The 17,726-nt window shown below is 40.5% G+C and overlaps 4 protein-coding genes across 14 annotated transcripts in view; 2 read left to right on the forward strand and 2 right to left on the reverse strand.

Annotated features, from left to right (window-relative positions):
* Nucleotides 1-68: 68 nt before the first annotated feature.
* Gos28 (golgi SNAP receptor complex member Gos28) lies at nucleotides 69-2,574 on the reverse strand. Its single transcript, XM_031976260.2, has 6 exons — nucleotides 2,399-2,574; nucleotides 2,047-2,180; nucleotides 1,338-1,513; nucleotides 1,099-1,280; nucleotides 953-1,021; nucleotides 69-821 (listed from the first exon to the last, which is right to left on the reverse strand). Exons 2-6 carry the CDS (start codon nucleotides 2,078-2,080, stop codon nucleotides 584-586), a joined length of 699 nt encoding a protein of 232 aa, XP_031832120.1. The 5' UTR covers nucleotides 2,081-2,180; nucleotides 2,399-2,574; the 3' UTR covers nucleotides 69-583.
* Nucleotides 2,575-2,850: 276 nt separating this feature from the next.
* Nucleotides 2,851-4,485, forward strand: Pex10 (peroxisomal biogenesis factor 10). Of its 4 annotated transcripts, none has more exons than XM_076371590.1 (4): nucleotides 2,851-2,865; nucleotides 3,253-3,711; nucleotides 3,785-4,036; nucleotides 4,112-4,485. In XM_076371590.1, exons 2-4 carry the CDS (start codon nucleotides 3,394-3,396, stop codon nucleotides 4,421-4,423), a joined length of 882 nt encoding a protein of 293 aa, XP_076227705.1. In that variant the 5' UTR covers nucleotides 2,851-2,865; nucleotides 3,253-3,393; the 3' UTR covers nucleotides 4,424-4,485. The 4 variants fall into 4 exon arrangements, with proteins under 4 accessions (XP_076227705.1, XP_031832117.1, XP_031832118.1 ...); XM_031976257.2 differs by lacking the exon at nucleotides 2,851-2,865 and adding an exon at nucleotides 2,879-3,074; XM_031976258.2 differs by lacking the exon at nucleotides 2,851-2,865 and adding an exon at nucleotides 2,879-3,016.
* Nucleotides 4,486-4,806: 321 nt separating this feature from the next.
* On the reverse strand, nucleotides 4,807-10,324 carry EDTP (Egg-derived tyrosine phosphatase). Of its 5 annotated transcripts, XM_031976251.2 has the most exons (7): nucleotides 8,119-10,324; nucleotides 8,017-8,043; nucleotides 7,351-7,591; nucleotides 6,684-7,240; nucleotides 6,170-6,489; nucleotides 5,217-6,096; nucleotides 4,807-5,143 (listed from the first exon to the last, which is right to left on the reverse strand). In XM_031976251.2, exons 3-7 carry the CDS (start codon nucleotides 7,435-7,437, stop codon nucleotides 4,975-4,977), a joined length of 2,013 nt encoding a protein of 670 aa, XP_031832111.1. In that variant the 5' UTR covers nucleotides 7,438-7,591; nucleotides 8,017-8,043; nucleotides 8,119-10,324; the 3' UTR covers nucleotides 4,807-4,974. The 5 variants fall into 5 exon arrangements, with proteins under 5 accessions (XP_031832111.1, XP_031832113.1, XP_031832112.1 ...); XM_031976253.2 differs by lacking the exon at nucleotides 8,017-8,043 and having other exon boundaries at nucleotides 8,695-10,324; XM_031976252.2 differs by having other exon boundaries at nucleotides 7,351-8,612; nucleotides 8,695-10,324.
* Nucleotides 10,325-10,699: 375 nt separating this feature from the next.
* siz (Brefeldin-resistant Arf-GEF family protein schizo) overlaps nucleotides 10,700-17,726 on the forward strand; it is a 65,523-nt gene continuing 58,496 nt past the window's right edge. For all 4 annotated transcript variants that reach the window (XR_012999491.1, XM_031976230.2, XM_031976243.2 and 1 more), the window contains exon 1: nucleotides 10,700-10,929. Coding sequence is in view for 3 of the 4 variants with exons in the window: in XM_031976230.2 (XP_031832090.1) it covers nucleotides 10,700-10,929 (230 nt within the window). In the remaining variant the exon portion in view is untranslated. The remainder of the gene's footprint in view (nucleotides 10,930-17,726) is intronic.

A 17,726-nucleotide genomic window follows, 5' to 3' on the forward strand; every position in this document is an offset into this window, starting at 1 on the left:
ATTTATCTATCATACATATAGGAAACTAGAAAAAATAGTACAAATACAATTTTAAAAATGGGTAAAACTTTCGTTGATTTTTAACATTTATTAAATTAACGTGTCAATCGTGGATTCAAATCCTATACATAGTCTCACCCACGACCTACATTAGGTATAAAAAAAACTGTACAGCATAACATTTCCATTTTTTATATCTCACTTTTAAACACATTCGCTCAGTCATTCACGCAGCATAGTGCACAATTCTTTCCGATTTCAATATTTCCTATTTGTGTAATGTATATTAGTAACTTGTAAAAGTTTTGTCGGTTTTGAGTAATAAAAATATTTTCATTTATTTTCTGTAGATCAATGTGCATTGCCTATGTAGGAACAAGAAATAGAAAATAAGACAATTACAGACACATAGACTATCAATAAGAGTATAAAGAAATAGAATGTTCTATTACTCAAAACGGACGAAACGTTTGCAATTACCGAATACATAATCAAATACTCCTCATTTTTATGTATTTATATGCATCTGCATTGATGGATCACTAACCCATTGGGGTGGAAGTACTTTGGTATGGAATGTTATTTAATGAAAAGCATATAAAAGCATTAGAAACGTGCAAAAGCCAACAATAAGACCAAGTATAAGGGAGTCTCGTCTCTTGCGCAAATTTATCCTTTGCACCAGACTGTTCACTGCTGGAAAACGATTCGATATATCGTTCAGCCTAGTCTGTATGCGTTTAAACGCTTGCCTTTGAGTCATCAAATGATCCCGTGTCTCCATTGCTATACTTATTTGATCATTGATTAATCGATCTGAACTGAAAGTGGTAAGATTTTTTTTATTAATTTTGTACCTGATTAACAACGATTTATAAGAGACAAATCAACTTTTTAGTATGAAACATACATATTTCGAAATAAAATGAGCTGCAGAGCAAAGTTCACTTACTTATGAATATGCTGATTTTCCTTCATGAACATCTCTCTGCGATTCAGCCCACTTACACTTTTATAGTTGCTGTTCAAAGAACAAAATTGCAAATGTTATAAGTAACAATCTTTTGTTAAAAGTAACAAAACAATTATTTTACATACTCTATTTCTTTGCGAACGCTTCCAAGTAAATCTTCTCTGTCTCTTCTTGCTGCAAAATTATTTCTAATCTTATTGAATTCCAATTTGTAATCTTTCAATATATCTTTATGACGCTGCATAGTATGCAGCATTGCAGCACCATTTGGTTGTAACTCACTCATTCTCTCGTTTATAGAGAACAACTGTAACAAAGCAGTTATTCCATCTATTGAAATATCATTCTAATAGTTGAAACTTACTTTAGCTAACAACGCTTCTATTTCAGAAGCCATGTTTTCAAAAACATGTTCCTCGTCTAAAAGTGGTACTTCATCGCTGTTAACAAGCTTGGAACCTGTGTTAACACCAAGCTTGCTGAATGCGACAAGTTTCGCGTCAATCTCATTTTCTAAATGTCTTGCTTGCCTCCTTAGGTCTACAAAAAATACAAAATCAATAATAATTTCAATGTTATTCCATGCTTAAACTTTGTTGAAACTTATTTTAATAATCTCAACTACTAATGAAACCAGATTTAGAGCGAAAGAGTAGAAGAAAAAATGTTTGTAATTGATAATCTCCTTTAATAGGGTTAGGGAAATTAGCATTACATCATACATGACACTCAAACAAAGCAGCTTGTTAAAAGTAAATTTTAATTAGTGAATAGCGTGCAAATTATGATGATCGTGTTCGTTATCGTTCAATGGAACTTTGATCCAACCAAAGTAATCTTTCACTAGTAATGTTTCGGTAACTCAACTTTTACTACGTCTGAATAAAAAACAGCATGTTACTATTGTTTCCTTACAAAATGTAACAAAATAAAATGTGTTAGTGTTAGGATGACATATGTCAAAACAAGGTCGGGAAATAGTACTTGTTGGATAGATTGTTTGGAGTGACTTTCTCGATAATTGATGAGAAACGGAAGATTTCTAATGCAAGCGATGTACATGTAAAATCTACCTTCCCAGTCGACGGCATCTAATGAGTTAGCCATTTGACGCTCTGAAATCACGAGATATTTCTACGATATATTAGGGACAGTTACTGCATACGACATAACACAGTTCCACGGAACAGATGATGGCAGCAGACACCTATGAAACATAAGTAACCAAAGATAAACTATGAGGCGGCACATGGATGCACGCATACACCGATAACAGAACGAAAATGGCGGATGAACTTAAACAAGGATCATTCCCATGAAACGGTAATGAATATTCTCTATCGCGGAGGTGTCTAACTCAAGGGCAAGGGTGTCTAAATCAGTGCTCGTGGGCACTCTAGTGAGACTCCCCTCACGAAAACTTACCCTCTCCATGCCTACTGTGAACTGTGTATTAAACACTACATAGAACTGCTCACAAACACATTCTCGAGCGGTTCCTTGAGTAGAGGTAGTGGGGGAACTCTGTTGTGGGCGCTGCGTATCCCCACCCTCGAACAGCAACAAAGTAGGGGTTGCGATGAGCACGCCGACTTCCGACTGAGTCGAGGAACTCTTTCTCTCTGCCTAGCGCCGTCGAACCGCCAACGCATCAGATATGCAACACAGTTTTATTTTACTGCATATCTAGTTCCTTCTGGCAGTATAGCCTCTGTAACAGCGTTCCTCCACTATCTCTACCCAAGGAGCTGTCCGAGACCACAGACGAGGTATAGAATAAACAACATGCAATGTCAAATTTCGTCACGCTCTCAGGGGTACTAGTACCCCCATTACCATTTTCATGTCGCGCTCTGTCATATCGATTTAGGTTGGTTTTGCATGGGAACGCTGTAAGTGGTGGGAATTGGAATTAAAAATATTGAAGCAGACTTAATATACGTGCTTAGGAAAGATAAAAAGACTCTGGCATTTTTATCAAATATTTATTAAAAAAGTTGATATAATAATTCTTGTTACATAGTAGTTAACTGTTAGTCCATAGTATGTTCTTAAAAGACTGCAACAGACAGTTTGAGATCATTATAATAAATAATTACATGTAATTTGCATGCGTTATATTTATTTATTATGGTATTGCAAAGGTCGATTTGTCCCATTGTTTAGTAATATTATATCTGTTAGCTTTAGTTGTAGAGGAAGTAATAACTCTTTGAGGATTTTTCCTACAGTGCAATAATAATTTAATAGGATGAGATGTGTCGTTTTCCGCATTTCAGGTTATGTTTACCTTATCTGCAAGTCTTATTTGATGATATGCGTCTAATCTATTCTTCATTATGTGTTGTGTAATAATCGAAATATCATGTTTTGACAATCGGTTTCCGCATTAGTATGGTTATCGGCGTGTCATATGTGTGATGCAATTGTTGAGAAAAATTTTGTTAAACATGGAAATAAAAAAAAGACCCGTCAAATTGAAATGTGCAAGTCAAGCGGAAATTTTACGATCAAACCAAAGGGACGATGACTTTGTCAAACACTTGCGAGAAAAAGTTATTGATCTTCTACAAATTGTGGGAAGGCACACAGGTACCTTGCCCTTTATGCAAGCAGATATACCGTTTAAGTTGATCTACTTCTTTTTTACATCTGGAATGGGAAATCAAACATTAGGCGAAGAGTATACAGGAATCGTACAAGCTGACTTAAAAGCTCATAAAGTTCCATCTCTACTTGTATGTAGCGACAATATAGATGTGAAAATCTTCTAGTTACATTAATAATACATAATACTCGTCTCTTATGCAGGCAAGAGTAATATCGGTCATTTTAGAATGCTTTGGAGAGAAAGCATTATTGAAGATCTTGAAAAGACTGCAACTATCAATTAATCATCCTCATAGTGAATTAACTCCAGCAGCTTCTTCCTTTTTAAATTCATTTATTACAAAATTATGTAATATGATACCTATCTTCATATTAATTCACAAGGGACTTTTTTATACGTCTGGTCGATATTATAGTTTAGGGAAAAGATTAACAGGAATTGATTATGCAAAGGTAACTTGTACAAAAAAAGGTTTTTCTTCTTAATTTGTTTGCTTTACTTTGTATAAATTTGTTTTAAATTTAAAGGTATATGGACGTCGTCCAACTGACAGTATCAGTTGGGGATTAAGATTATTAGGATTTGCTACTTTAGCACAATGTGCATTAAAAATTTGGCAGGACAGTGGCAATGAGAATTATAGCGAGAAATATATAACATTTAATGAGAAAACCAGAACTTGTCAATTGTGTCTTGAAAGAGAATCAACAACCACTACCCCTTGTGGTCATTTGTTTTGTTGGTTCTGTATTGCAGACTGGTTAAATTGCAAATCCCACTGTCCTCTGTGCAGAGAGCACATTACATCATCCAGAATTGTATACGTGTTGAATTTATAATTTTTTTTTAAAAATGTAATCAGTCTTTTACTTAAATAGTTAATAAATTAAGGGGTAAATGATCCACTAGAATTATTTCATACATTTTAACATTCTTATAATTTTTCTTAAAATTCTAATTACTACGCATCTGTGCTAGCATTAATTTCATACAGATGACAGTAAGAAATATACATGTATGTGATAAATATAAAGAAACAAGTGAACACACACCTATTTACATACATACATATATATATATACATAAATATATATATGTATATACATAAATATATATATGTATATATATACACACATATAATATTATACATATACATATAATATATATATATTTATATATATATATATTTATATATATATACAAAAATATCAAGTTTTTATTCATGTTAAGCGCTTACACGCGTTTCCTTGTATAACAATGTATTATTCACATAAACGATAATGTACAATGTTTCATTCTCATTGCATAGCGTTTTATAAAATTTTCAATTGAATCAAGGAATCAATAACAACGAACTGATGATCGTGGGGAAAGTTAATGACGTTCATAGTCACAAGGATGTGCGTTGAACGGAAAGAATTCCTACTTTTTCGGCAAAGTTACCAAGTAGCTGGCCAAAGCCGCTTGATTCAGAATTATCTTTCATTCGAAAACCGACGGTATGACTATAAGCATTATAAAATATTCTTCTTAAACACTGTAACTTTTCTCTGCGAGATCTACAAGGAATGCAATAGAAATTTATAATGTTTATATTTATTAAAGATAAGAAATATTTTTCTTGCTACTTACTGTGCTAATGACGCGCATGCCTCATCCTCAATAATCGTAGTACTTGATTCTTGAGACGCGTGTCCTGTACAAGTTTCGCAAAGGGGTTTGCAAACCAAACCAGAAGACGTTAGTCCATCTGTGAGCGGAGCGTTGGCAGTCGTGGAACCGCGCAAACTGCCGGTCCCAGATATCATCTGCCAAGAACCACCAGATGACGAAGATTCGTTTCGTTGTCGAAGACGTCCGGGTACAGGAACTGCTACGGGAGAAGTTCTATTCGGAGGAAGAGGGGATCGTGATCCATGAGCAATACCTTCCTTATTTGGAGAGGGGTAAAATGACCATGGTACAACATTCCTGAAATATGAAATATTATAATAAGTATCGGTGGACATTCGTCGGAACGAAATATGAAGGAATGAAATATAAACGAACCCATTACTATGACAGTCGTCTTGACTCTCCGTGGAAGCACAGTGAAACACGGCTGGTGGATTATTATCTTGACTATCTCTGCTATTCTGACTAACAGAGCTACACCAACTATTCAGACTTAAGTTAGAACTGACTGAACTTAATGTCACTACTGATTCACTATCAAACATAACATTATCTAACTGTGAATCACTATCGTTACGTAGAACCGTATGTCTGGACCTGTTGTGACGTGGATGAATGCTGAATTCTTCGTCATGAATGTGCTTCAGAAAATAAAAACAAAAGAAAAATATTTCTTCTCCTTTGCTTAGTCGATCTTCCAAATCATGACCAAATAACATCCAGTCGTATGCTATTGTGTAATAAAGTATTTGAAAAGCACTTAGGGACGTATGTATTGCACCATCAGCCCACAAACTTATCCTCAATAGTGAAATAAATAACGGTGTGCGATCCCATCCTGTGAACAGTATCTGATTAATTATATTAAATTAAATTAAATGCTGTATCATCTGTTACACGGAAATACATACCTGAGATACAATGTATCAATATGCCATTACTACTATCACTCAAGTATCTTAATATGAGTTTTAAATAATTTTGAGTTAACTCGACTAGATCCCAGACTTGGTATTGTTCCCAACTGATCCGTAACTGATTAGAAATTGAATCTTCAGGCACTCCAATTTGTGCATCTACGTGAGTCTGAGACCAATCGAATACTAAACCTTTAGCCAGATAATCATTTTCTCTAAACTCCCTGAAGAATTCACATCCAGGATATGGCAGTGAAATTAGAGTGAAGTCTGAGTACCTTTTCTCTTTATCTACTTTCTCTGAGGAAGTCACACTGAGTACCAAACAAGATAATTCTATTTAATAGTGTTTAAAGGTGGATTTAGAGTATGAGAAAATATTCAACATACTATTAACTGATACAAAACTTGAATCTAGCAAGAATTGAGAAGCAGTTCTAATAATTATCCTATACTTAATGTTGTCATATCCTTAAACAATTATGTTTTAAGACCAATCTACACTTACTTCATTCCAAACTTGACCTTCTTCTTCTCGACCATGAAATCGATAATAGTTCCTACATTAAGTGTTTTCAGGAGTTTGATATCTTGATGCCTAACTTTATCAAACAATTGCCAGTCGCTAAGTACAGAATCACCTCCTCGAGCTTCATCTACTTGTTGTTGAATCGAGACTATGCCTTCACTACCAGCAAATAAATAATCTAGCCCAGATCTACCATAAATTTCAGGTCCACCAGACAATGTGGCTGATCTGCAGACATGTCTACCTTTATACAATATTACTGGCAGTGGAAATCTTGAGCGACACCTGGCAAATCTAGCACTCTTTATCAATTCCTTCAATTTATTGGGGTCATACATGCTTTCATATATAGTTTCTGTTGTGCGTGGCAGTGGTGGTGGCGTATCGCACATGTTTGGATTTCTATACTTCTCATATTCTAAAATGATAAGGTGGCTAGGATAATGTGCACTGAGATCACCTCCATTATTGTTTATTGTAGAGTGAGTATAATCTAAGTCAGTGAGTAGTAGACATCTTCGCATAATTGCCTGGCTCTAAAAGAATAATATACCTTACATACATAATAACATGTCACACATAATCTATTATAGAGAAACAATAAAGTTAAATAATAGAATTTATTCATTGTAAAAATGTGAATTACCGTACTATCTGCATCCTTAGCTCGATAAGTGTTTTTTGAGAAGTATATAAGAAGTTTTTGTAAATCTTGAATAGTAATTTCTGTCATGATTGGAATAAATTTCCACAGATTACAATATTGTAAACTTAACTAAAAGCCAACTTTTTTTGTGGAGGTCCTAAATTTCTATAATTCTCAAGAAAATGCTCACAAGGCATTAACTGTGGCCAATGTCTCGCATATGAAAGGAATGGCACGAACACTGTATTTAAAATACACCACACAACATCACAGTTTAACATTTGTTATATTCTATTTCTCACAAGTCGCTTTTAAATGTAAATAACATGGCATTCGATACAAACACAATAAGATTATAGGTATTCAAGAGAATTATTTAATACCAATCGTTCAACGGATAAAGCTTTAATCTTAAGAGAAACTAAGGATTTTATCAATGGATTTTTGTAAATAAGCTTGATCTCTGAGTCAGTAAATATAACAGTGATTAAAATTTATGTTATAAATAGCACGAATTTCACCTAAAACGATTTTACCTTATTCACAATGCACTCAATGAAGTATAATAGAGAAATGAACAACTAATAAACAAATAAGGTACAAACATACAATATTTCAATAGTGCCATGCTTGGAAAAATAAATCAGTATTGCTTGAAATTCTTACCTAACACTAACAAACACGTTGTTTGTGCTCAAATATAATAATAAACAAAACTGTTATAATTTATTATGGTGATATTAAAACTACGTATTCAACAAGCATTACCTTTCAAGGAAAAATTATAGCAAGATTGAAATAACTGTTAATATATTCATCAGTAGTATTCAAAACATTGTACAATACATCTTGTTCACTTCGTTCACGTCGACCGTTTGCACTTGTCGTTTCACCGTCGGTTGTGTATAGATTACATTCAATTTTAAATTGAATTTTTCTTGTCTCTAGTATCGTGTAACGGAAATATGTGTATTTGTAAAATTTGAAGCGAAACGGAAAATGAATTCCGTTCTCGAATAAAAAAGAAAGGTGTTCCTTCCGGTAGCGTTTAAACAATATTAAAAATGAAAACTTCTTTTAGGACAACGATGCGAACGCATACAGTAGGACTTAACCTGATTCAAGTCATGCACACCGCTTTCATTGTTATGAACACATGAGAGCCACGTCTGAAGAGATTTGTACAAGTTCTATCAGACGATGATCAACCGTGGAATCAGAGAGTTTCTCGTAGGAGATATCCATGATATCTCATCGCAACCCTATGTGAACAATAATCCAACGGGATAACCTAGACATCACTCCCAAGAAAATTGATTTCGCGTTACTCGAAGTAATTCGAACCTGTCCCAAGCACACTGTCATCCTCCTTCCCCTCGTTTCGTACGTTGTCCCAAGAGTTTACGCCATCAAACGGATTATCCCTTTTATCAATGGTTTCCGCGTCGTATCTAAAGGTCGCTTTCCGTTTAAAGGACAGTGGTATCCCTCTTCTTGGACGTCGAGATCTCTCGTGTCGTGTTCAACACACCACACGTTCTCGGTTTTCAGTCTCTTCTACCACGCGGTTTACCGAACACACAACTCTTTAATCTCTCGAATTCGATGAAACAACTATACTTCTTTTTTCTTCTCTCCCGTACGCTGCACCAGCAGAACGTGTTGTACCAGTTGCCTGCCAGGACGAAAGTACGGAGTGAAACGCGGCGTAGAAAGATAACCTATTTTTGCAATGTGGAGAACGCGTGCTTCGCTCCGATGGTATCACGAGATTTTCGCGACATTACAGAAATGCATAGAAACGCGAGATTCTTGATCCGCTACATCGATTCGAATACCCTCGTTCACTCGAATACTCTTACCATTAAATTACAGATATTTCGTTTATTTTTATATAGAACCAGTTACATGGAAATTAACTTATTCGAACGTTTCTATCAACTATGCAGTCTTTTAACCATTAATTTACCTATTCGAGAGAATGCTCTTCGCATCGAGGAGATTGTGAAAGTTGATGCAAATTTAAACATCTGCACCGTAACGCGGACAAATAGAAGTAACAAATCTGATTAAATTTTATCGTAGCGTTCATTTTATTGCATTTTACTCGTCTTTCGAATGCATCTATACGCATTGACCTTGTTATTCCCGAGGAATATATAGGGAACTGTAAGCCACTTTATGCAACGAACAGCACGTTTGCAAATACAAAACGTCGCAAGAGACAATACTCCCGGGCATCTATTTTAGGTTTCTCATATTTTTTCGTATCCTCTTATAAACAGCTTGAAATCACAGTACGCTGGGATAAAAATATTTCTGACGATATTACGAGATACTTTCACCCTTAAATACTTGTTTATTTTTACGCATCCGTATATCACAAAACCGTGAAGAATCTCACATATTTTCGTAAAATATAGTTCGTCGACGTTCTAAAAATAATGTTTCCTTTCGAATTTTTTCTCAGCATCGAAACGTCCAAATAAATTCCGCTCGTCCTTTAGAGATTCATTCTAGAGCATACATTCCCAAGTCGATTCGTTGTTCGCATCAAAACGATCACGACACAGCGAAAACAACTGTGTCGATTTACCACGGTAAACGATTCGGTATCGTTAAAAATATGCGTGAAAATAAATCCAGCGTCCACTGTCCCGGAATGACTCAATCGTTCGTACAAGGAAATTCGATGAAACTCGATACCAAAGAAGTCACCGAGTGTCATCGTGGAAATGATCGGACGGAATAAAAAGAAAAGCCAAGTAAAAAAAACAATAGATAAGGTTTGATCGTTCGAGTTATTGACGCGGGAAATGGGGGCGCAAGAAAGTACGAGCGGTTTCGTCGGTCCGCGTTCAGATGGCGCTCACCGTTGCTCCCTCCAGTTCCAGGGCGGGGCGCATGCGCGACCGGCGGGGATATTTCTGGACAAACGATCCAGTGGAATTGGAACGGGAACGGTCGTGAACCGGGACTGGCACGAGCATGAGAGGTGGCACGAGACGCAAGATGGCGAGTAAGCAATGAAACGGTGCTGCGTCGTCGATGGATCATCGTGCATCTTTCCCGGGCAGATCGTCCGTTCTGTGTGATATTCGCGCTGGTATGGGGCCGGGGCCGTTTCTGCGAGTGCCGCGTGCTGATATACGACGCGCGTGGGCCTGGTGATTCCGTCGAGCGGCGAGCCATAGAGACGATTCGCGGGGCGAAGCTTACACTCCGCCGCTACCTTACCGCTCATCGAACGAAGACGACGGGGCCACGACAAAACGCAAGTGTGTGTGCGGTGCGTGCGCGTGCGTGTGTGTGTGGTGCGCGCACCCCCGGGTGAAAGTAAACAAACGGTATGAGCACGGTACTGGGCAGTGTCGGTGATCCGGCCGGTCTCCTGGATCCCGACGTCGAGACCATCCTCGAGGAGAAGAACCAACTGATCAGCCGGCAGTATGCGGAGATCGAGAGGCTGCAACGCGAGCTCAACGAGGTCATCGGCGAGCGGGACGCGCTGCTCTGCGAGGTGTCAAAGTTTAAGTTCGAGCGCGAGATGACTGACCTGAAACGCCTCCACGATGACAGGTATGTTCACGTTCCCAGTGTATCCGTGTACTCGCCTTCTTGGCAAATCCAACGCGACTTGGCTCACCGAATCCTAAAGGGGGGGTTACTCTCGTGATCTTTCGTCAGTCTTTCGAAAACTATTCCCGAATCTTTCCATTTCGATACGAACGCGTGTCGCTCCTCGACATTGAACGGATCTCTGATGCAACGTCACGGCCCTAACGCGCACAACAAGCGTGGACTAGGCTTTCGTCGCGTCGCTTTAGAATTCGTCGTATCGCGCGTCCGTCACCGGGACGTGGAAACTCGTTGGAATATATAAATAATGTATCAGTCTTGTTCCTCCGTCCACGTGTTTCGCGCGATACCGATCGCCCCGGCGAATCGTCGCTTTTTCGTTAAACCGTAGTACGGTCGCACGATAGTCTACTCGAGAACCCGTTGCGTTCCTGAAAGTGAAACGTATTATTGTTAGGTATTATCGTTAAGTGCTGTCGGCGTTAGATTGTTGTCCCCAACATGTATCGGAGACCTGCACCTCCGGGAAACCGTGTTCGACCGATACGTGACTCGAACGCGCCTGCATCGCCAGTTACACGTTTATTTTGGACCGCTGTACGGTCGCGCGGGGGTTCACTCGAGAGTCTGTCGCGTTTCCACGCGCGTCCAAGGGTACCTAACCTTGTTTACTTGTTCGGATTTTATTTTTGTTATCTGGACGCGAAGCGGAATGCACTGTCACGCGTAGCGGCCCCGTCGGCTTCTCAGAAACTTATCGCAGCCCCAGAAAATCTACTCTGCCGTGTAATTGAATTGAATGCGTCAGTGTGTCCGTTACACGGTATCTTCTCACAATTTGCGATCATACGAGGCTGTTGACGGTTCGAACAATTACCCAGCGGAAAGGACCAATCACTCGCAGATGAAATAAGAATCAAATGCTTTATCGATATTAACCCTTTGAACTTTGTAGGCTCCGATATCGCACCAGTTATAATATTAAATATTTTCATGAATCTCAAAGAAACTACCCCAAAATTCTTCGATTTTCCACACATCCAAATTTTGTACTAAGGAAAATAAAAGATGGAAGGAATGTTATAGCATTTCTCATTTTCGCTAGGAATACTACAAAAATTGGTTGCTGATAGATCACAAAACAGCCCGGAGTGCTAAGGGTTAACCCTTTGCACTCGACGATATTTTTCATGAAAAATATTCATTACTTTCTAACTAAATATTAACGATATTTTTCGCAACTAACGCAATTGATTATCTTATATAAAATAAGAGACAGAACTATTTTACTTCGATGTTTTATGTGTTGATACGTTACACAAGGTTTAATATTGAATTGAAAATTTTATAAATTTGCTCGAATCAGGTGGCGACTGTAAGGCGCCCCTCGAGTGCAAAGGGTTGTCTCGAGCTGATGCTCGAAAAATGTTTCTCAAATTCCGAATGCATACCAGAGAGATAAAAAATGAACGAATAAAATTCCCTTGGAAACGAAAGAATCCACCGTAACGCGTCTAACGCGGTATGCAGGGGCTCGGTGTTGCTTTCGAAAGTTATTCGCCAATTTCCTGGATGTACCTTACGTGGCAATTAATGCGTTACGTAACAGCGTGTTCGAGAGGAGCAGCACGTTCTCCGAAAACTCGCGTGTTACGGTAACATCGCAACGGTGCGAAAAGCGTTGAGATCGGTTTCGATTTCCGACTGCCATCGCGTTGACGAGGTTTCTTAACCCCTCGCGCTCCAACAGTCTTCCGCCAAAAATACCCAAGACTTTCTGACGAAATACAGTGAACATTTCCCGAAAGTAACTCAACGAGAAACCGTACATGAATTATTGCATCATACGATACTTTACGCTAAATATTACAATTCACAATGTTTACCGGAGCAAATCGAGTGGCGACTCGGAGGCGCCTATGCAAAGGGTTAATTCGTTGAAGGAAAGAAAGAAGAGAATTAACCCTTTGCACCCGGATGTTTCTTGCTAGAAATATTTAACATTTCTTTCGGAGACGATGTTCTTTGAGACTAATTCGAAGAGAAATAACCATCGAGGAACGAAGCTGTTTTATTCCAGTGTTTCACGTATCGAGGCATTACACAAAGTTTAACCCTTTGAACTTTGTAGGCTCCAATATTGCACCAGTTATAATATTAGACACTTTCATGAATCTCAAAGAAACCACCCTAATATTATTAGAATTTCCACACGTCCGAATTTTGTACTAGAAGGAAAATAAAAGTAGAAATGTTATAGCATTTCTCATTTTCGCTAGGAATACTATAAAAATTAGCAGTTGCCGATAGATCGCAAACAACCTGGAGTGATAAGGGTTAACATTAACCAGTTAACTGTGGAATTTAGTTGGAAAATCCTCTCGTTCTGCGCGCAGTAAAGTCGAAAAATGGAGCATGTACTCGTCGAACGCCGGACGAATGCACGTAGAGTATATTTTAATGAAGGATGAAAGCGAAAAAAAGAAGAATTACATGTTTACGTGAAAAAATAAAGAATTCACCGCTGAAAGAATTAGTATCATGTCCAGCTTTATGACGTGTATACTCGTCAAACACAGTTAACTGGTTAAATATCACATTCTATAGTTTTACTGCGTCAAATCAACCGGCGACCGAGAGTCACCTCTCGAGTGCAAAGGGTTAAAGCAACGAAAGTTGTTTCGAAAGTGTCGAGAATTCCTTGGGTATCGCGGAGTCGTATCGCTGGATTGTAGGAATGCTCGATATCGAGCGAAGGGAAAAAATAATAATCAGCTAATCAGCGCCGAGGATATTGCAGATAACACTGACTAATATCCTCGGGACAATTAACCTTGATACAGCCGGCCGGCTCTATTGATTATTGCGACACGATGAGAACACAGGAAACCTCTCATGGTACATTGTTGTTCGTCCAGAAATTGGGTCGATCATTAAATCGCGTCGCGTTATCTGAAAGTCGCGTCGCACTCGAACAATCGATGCGTTTCCCGTCGAAGGGCGGAGGAAACGAATGCGACTGGGCCCAAATATTTACGCCGGGCGACGGTGAATCGTTGCCGGCTCACGCCTCCGTCGACGAGAATTATTTGCGCGTGGGCCAACTCGTTAACGCGTTCACCGCCGCGAGAATCTTTAGCGTTCCGTGTAACGTTGCTCGGTCTTTCATAACAAACGCAAATGCGATTAGAATGAATTAACCCTTTGCACTCGGCAGCCGACTCTCGGTCACCGCTTCATTCCGCGCGGTGAAACTGTAAAATCTAATGTTTAACGTTGAACTTTGCGTGAAATATTGGATTAAATAGCTTTGTTCCTCGATGTACTTGCGATTTCCCTTCGAGTTCCAAAGAGTATCGTCTTTGTCTGGTAAAAGAATGTTAAATATTCCTAGTGGGAAACTTTCGGGTGCAAATGATTAACCCTTAACGAAGCAGTGCCATTATATAAGCGACATGGCACGTTTACCTGCTGTTGTTCTTTTAATATTCATAATGAGCACGTTAAGCATCGTGCTAAATCGCTTCTTACCTGTATTACGGCAGTTTCTCGCGGCGAGTCAACTTGAAATACTTCCGGTCCGTTAAGGGTTGGTAACGATTCGCATTTATGGCTCGCAGTGGATCCACGAATTGAACGTTCAACGCGAATTACGAATCTAATCGGCGCGAATCTTATGTAAACGAAATTTTAGTCGGTGTACCAAATTTCACAGAATGTTGAGTACGTTGTTTCACTGGGTCGAGGGTCAAACGCTGACCGACGGTTCCCCGTGAAAAGCGTTGCATCGTTAATTGGATGAGAAACTTTGAATAAAATATTAAACTGTCCGACTATGAGTAACTTGAACTTTTCGAGATGGGTTCAAATATATCCCATAAAAAGCCGAGCAAAGGACAGTTTGTAACCCAGCCAACCCCAAAGGGTTAATTCAGTTGCAATTGATTATGGAATTTTAATGATTCGTTAAAAGGCACTCGAGAAACAATGAGACTGTAACGAATAATTAGAGTAGAAGTGGATATGAATATTTAATGATCGCACGAAACATTGAATCGTCGAGTGTCTAATTATTGAATAAAACTGAACGTCGAGTCCGCCTCGGCGCGGAACGGGTTAGCAGTCGGTCGAATCGGTTCAGAGGTTATTCGTTGGTAAACAAAGGGAACTGTCCGCGGCCTCGCGCAACGAGAAACGAGAATTTCTCACAGCGCAACGGCGAGTGCAAGGTTGAGCACGCTCCGAGGCGTTGCGCGCGGCCGCGTATCGGGCCGTATCTAAAAGTGAAAAAATGGCGGAGCCGGTCGTTCCCACAGGATGCGACTGTGATCCGTCCGCCGAGCGCGAGCGCGCGCGCGCGCGCGCGCACGCCGCGAAACTAATTAATCATTCCGCGGAGGAACGCCAAGCCGAGTCTCGTGTGTAGCCCGTGGTTTTCCGTTAATTTCGAGGCTACTTCGGCCGGAACTCGACCGATCTCTCGTTTAGATCTCGGCAAGTTGGATCTCCGAGGCTAATCAAATGAAATTTCTAGAAAACTCGAAGATCCCGAGCCTCGGGAAGGATCTCGTCGATCTCCCAAAGGCCGACGCATTCGCCACGGACATTCGTTTCCCCTAGAGTCTCGGCAGTTGCAACATTTTACCGACGATAAGCGTGACGCGTCGCCTTTATGATCATCGAGGAAAAGATCTCGTTAACTTTCGAAATATTACGCCACGCGTTACGACTTTGGCGAACCGTTTGGTCTCCTTTGGCACTTCGAGGCAGACGATTTCAAAGAAGAAAACACAACCGAACGCTCGCTTCGGCAACCTTAATCGCAACGGTCTCGACGACTGGTCAACGCGTTTCGACTTGTATAAATCGTTGTTTTCACTTGTTCACGCGTTCACCGTTAGTTCGTTGTCTCTTTCCATCGATCGAGATTTCGCAAACGCGATCCGATTACGCGAATGCATAGGAATTTCGCCGAGTTCCGAACGATCGCGCGAGATCCGTCGATCGGAATTCACCGAGCTCCGGTTCGGACGTCGGGAACGAGTAAAATGGTATCGGTGCCTTTGAACCGTCCCGATCGAAATGGATAACGAACGAGATCGCGAGAAGAACCGCTCCGTGCACGGTGTCGTGTGCCGGTTCGCGGCGTTGCGCGAGCCTCGTCGAGGCTAACCGGTCACGCCAAATATATCCGACACAGTGTCGGTAATTGGCCTGCCGCAATTGGAAACTCGGAGAAATTTGACACAGATTCGCCGGTTTTTTTACACCCTCTACGCCTTTTCTTCTTATCCCGTACGCGGCGCATCCAATGTCAACTTGTTCGCTCGCCGATCGTTAGTTCCGTCGTTGGAGTGTCTTGCTCGGCGAAGTGGTTCACTCGTACGCGGAGCACCGGAGCGTTCGCGGCTGCTCCGCAAATTAACCCCTTGGGCACCGAATTAATCCGAATGAATTCTCCCGCGGATTGAACCGGATTTTTTGCCGCACGCTCGGCGTTGCGTCGCGACGAAAGTAAAACACGCTATCAGAACTGTTAACCCTTTGCGGACGAATGTCGACATTTCGGCGAGAAATTCTCGTATTTGGAAGTCCGAGTCGCAGACAAACGATTTAATTAGTCGGTCAGAGTCTCCCTTTTTCGTTCTCCTTCGACTACACTTAGATACACCGAATAAGAAACAAACGAAGGAACCGATCTCAGTCTTTCATGCTTCACGGGACTTCTAACTGGAAAACGGCAACGCGTTAAAGTTGCGAGAATTACAAAGATATTGCGTTTCGCCGCGGAACAGCTTAACTCGTCTGTTCGCGAGTGGATGCGCGATCGTTCGTCGCTGAGCCGGCGAAACGAAGTAGCGGCTATAAATAATCGCATTGATCCCGCGAACGTTCATTCGTGTTCGTCCAGTTATCTACGTGCCGGACGAAACGTTACGAGCGAAAGAATAAGGAAATCTCCGCGGCGTTGATTTTATTCACGCGGGTAATAGCCGGCGAACGATCTCTCGCGGTTTAATCCGCGCCTCGAAAAATCGCGCGCGAATCGCAACGAATTACGAGAAAATCGAAGCGCTCTCGGTTCTCGGTAACATTCCAATGGGAGCGTCGCCTCGAGACATCTTCGGGACGCGAAGGGTCGAAGAAGGACGCGTTTCAACTCGGAGAATGCTTCTCGGCCGCGAAAGTTGCGGTTCTCGACGGTTTCCCTGTAGGGGTGGCTCGCGGCCTGACCTTCGGCCGTCGATCGGACGATCGATGAGTGGCACGCCTCCAAAAATGTTTAAACGCAACTGCAGCTGCGCGGGAGAGACGAAACCGAGTTGGTGGGCTGTGCGCCTGATTAGCATCTTGACGTAACGGTTCCGCGTCGCGTAAGACGATTACCAGTTCCTTTAAAGTTCAACCCCACGCCTCGTAACATCGAGTCTAGCGACCAAGTTCCGAATCTTCTATATACGTCTTTATTTTTTTTTAATTAACTTCAACGTAGAATTTTTTTACCGGTTAACCATCGAGGGTAACAGCGATTTAAAGGGGACAGTTGCGAATGACGTAGGGCAAGGGGTGAATCGAGCTTTCCACGGTTCGAAAAGTTCGCCGATTGAACTCCGCGAAGAATTTTTTAAAATATTCAACACCTTTAATAAAGAAAGCTGATGTCTCCGACATTCGTCCTTAAAGGGTTAAGCGTTCATTAAGGTGTTCGCCGACTTTCGGTCGTATTAAGAATTCCTCCTCGCGTCTGTCGCGGGCAAGAACAGCGAGCAGGAATGTTAACAGTCATCGCGTTTCTT

This window comes from Nomia melanderi, chromosome 1, assembly GCF_051020985.1.
Source record: "Nomia melanderi isolate GNS246 chromosome 1, iyNomMela1, whole genome shotgun sequence".
NCBI classification, from domain to species: domain Eukaryota; kingdom Metazoa; phylum Arthropoda; class Insecta; order Hymenoptera; family Halictidae; genus Nomia; species Nomia melanderi.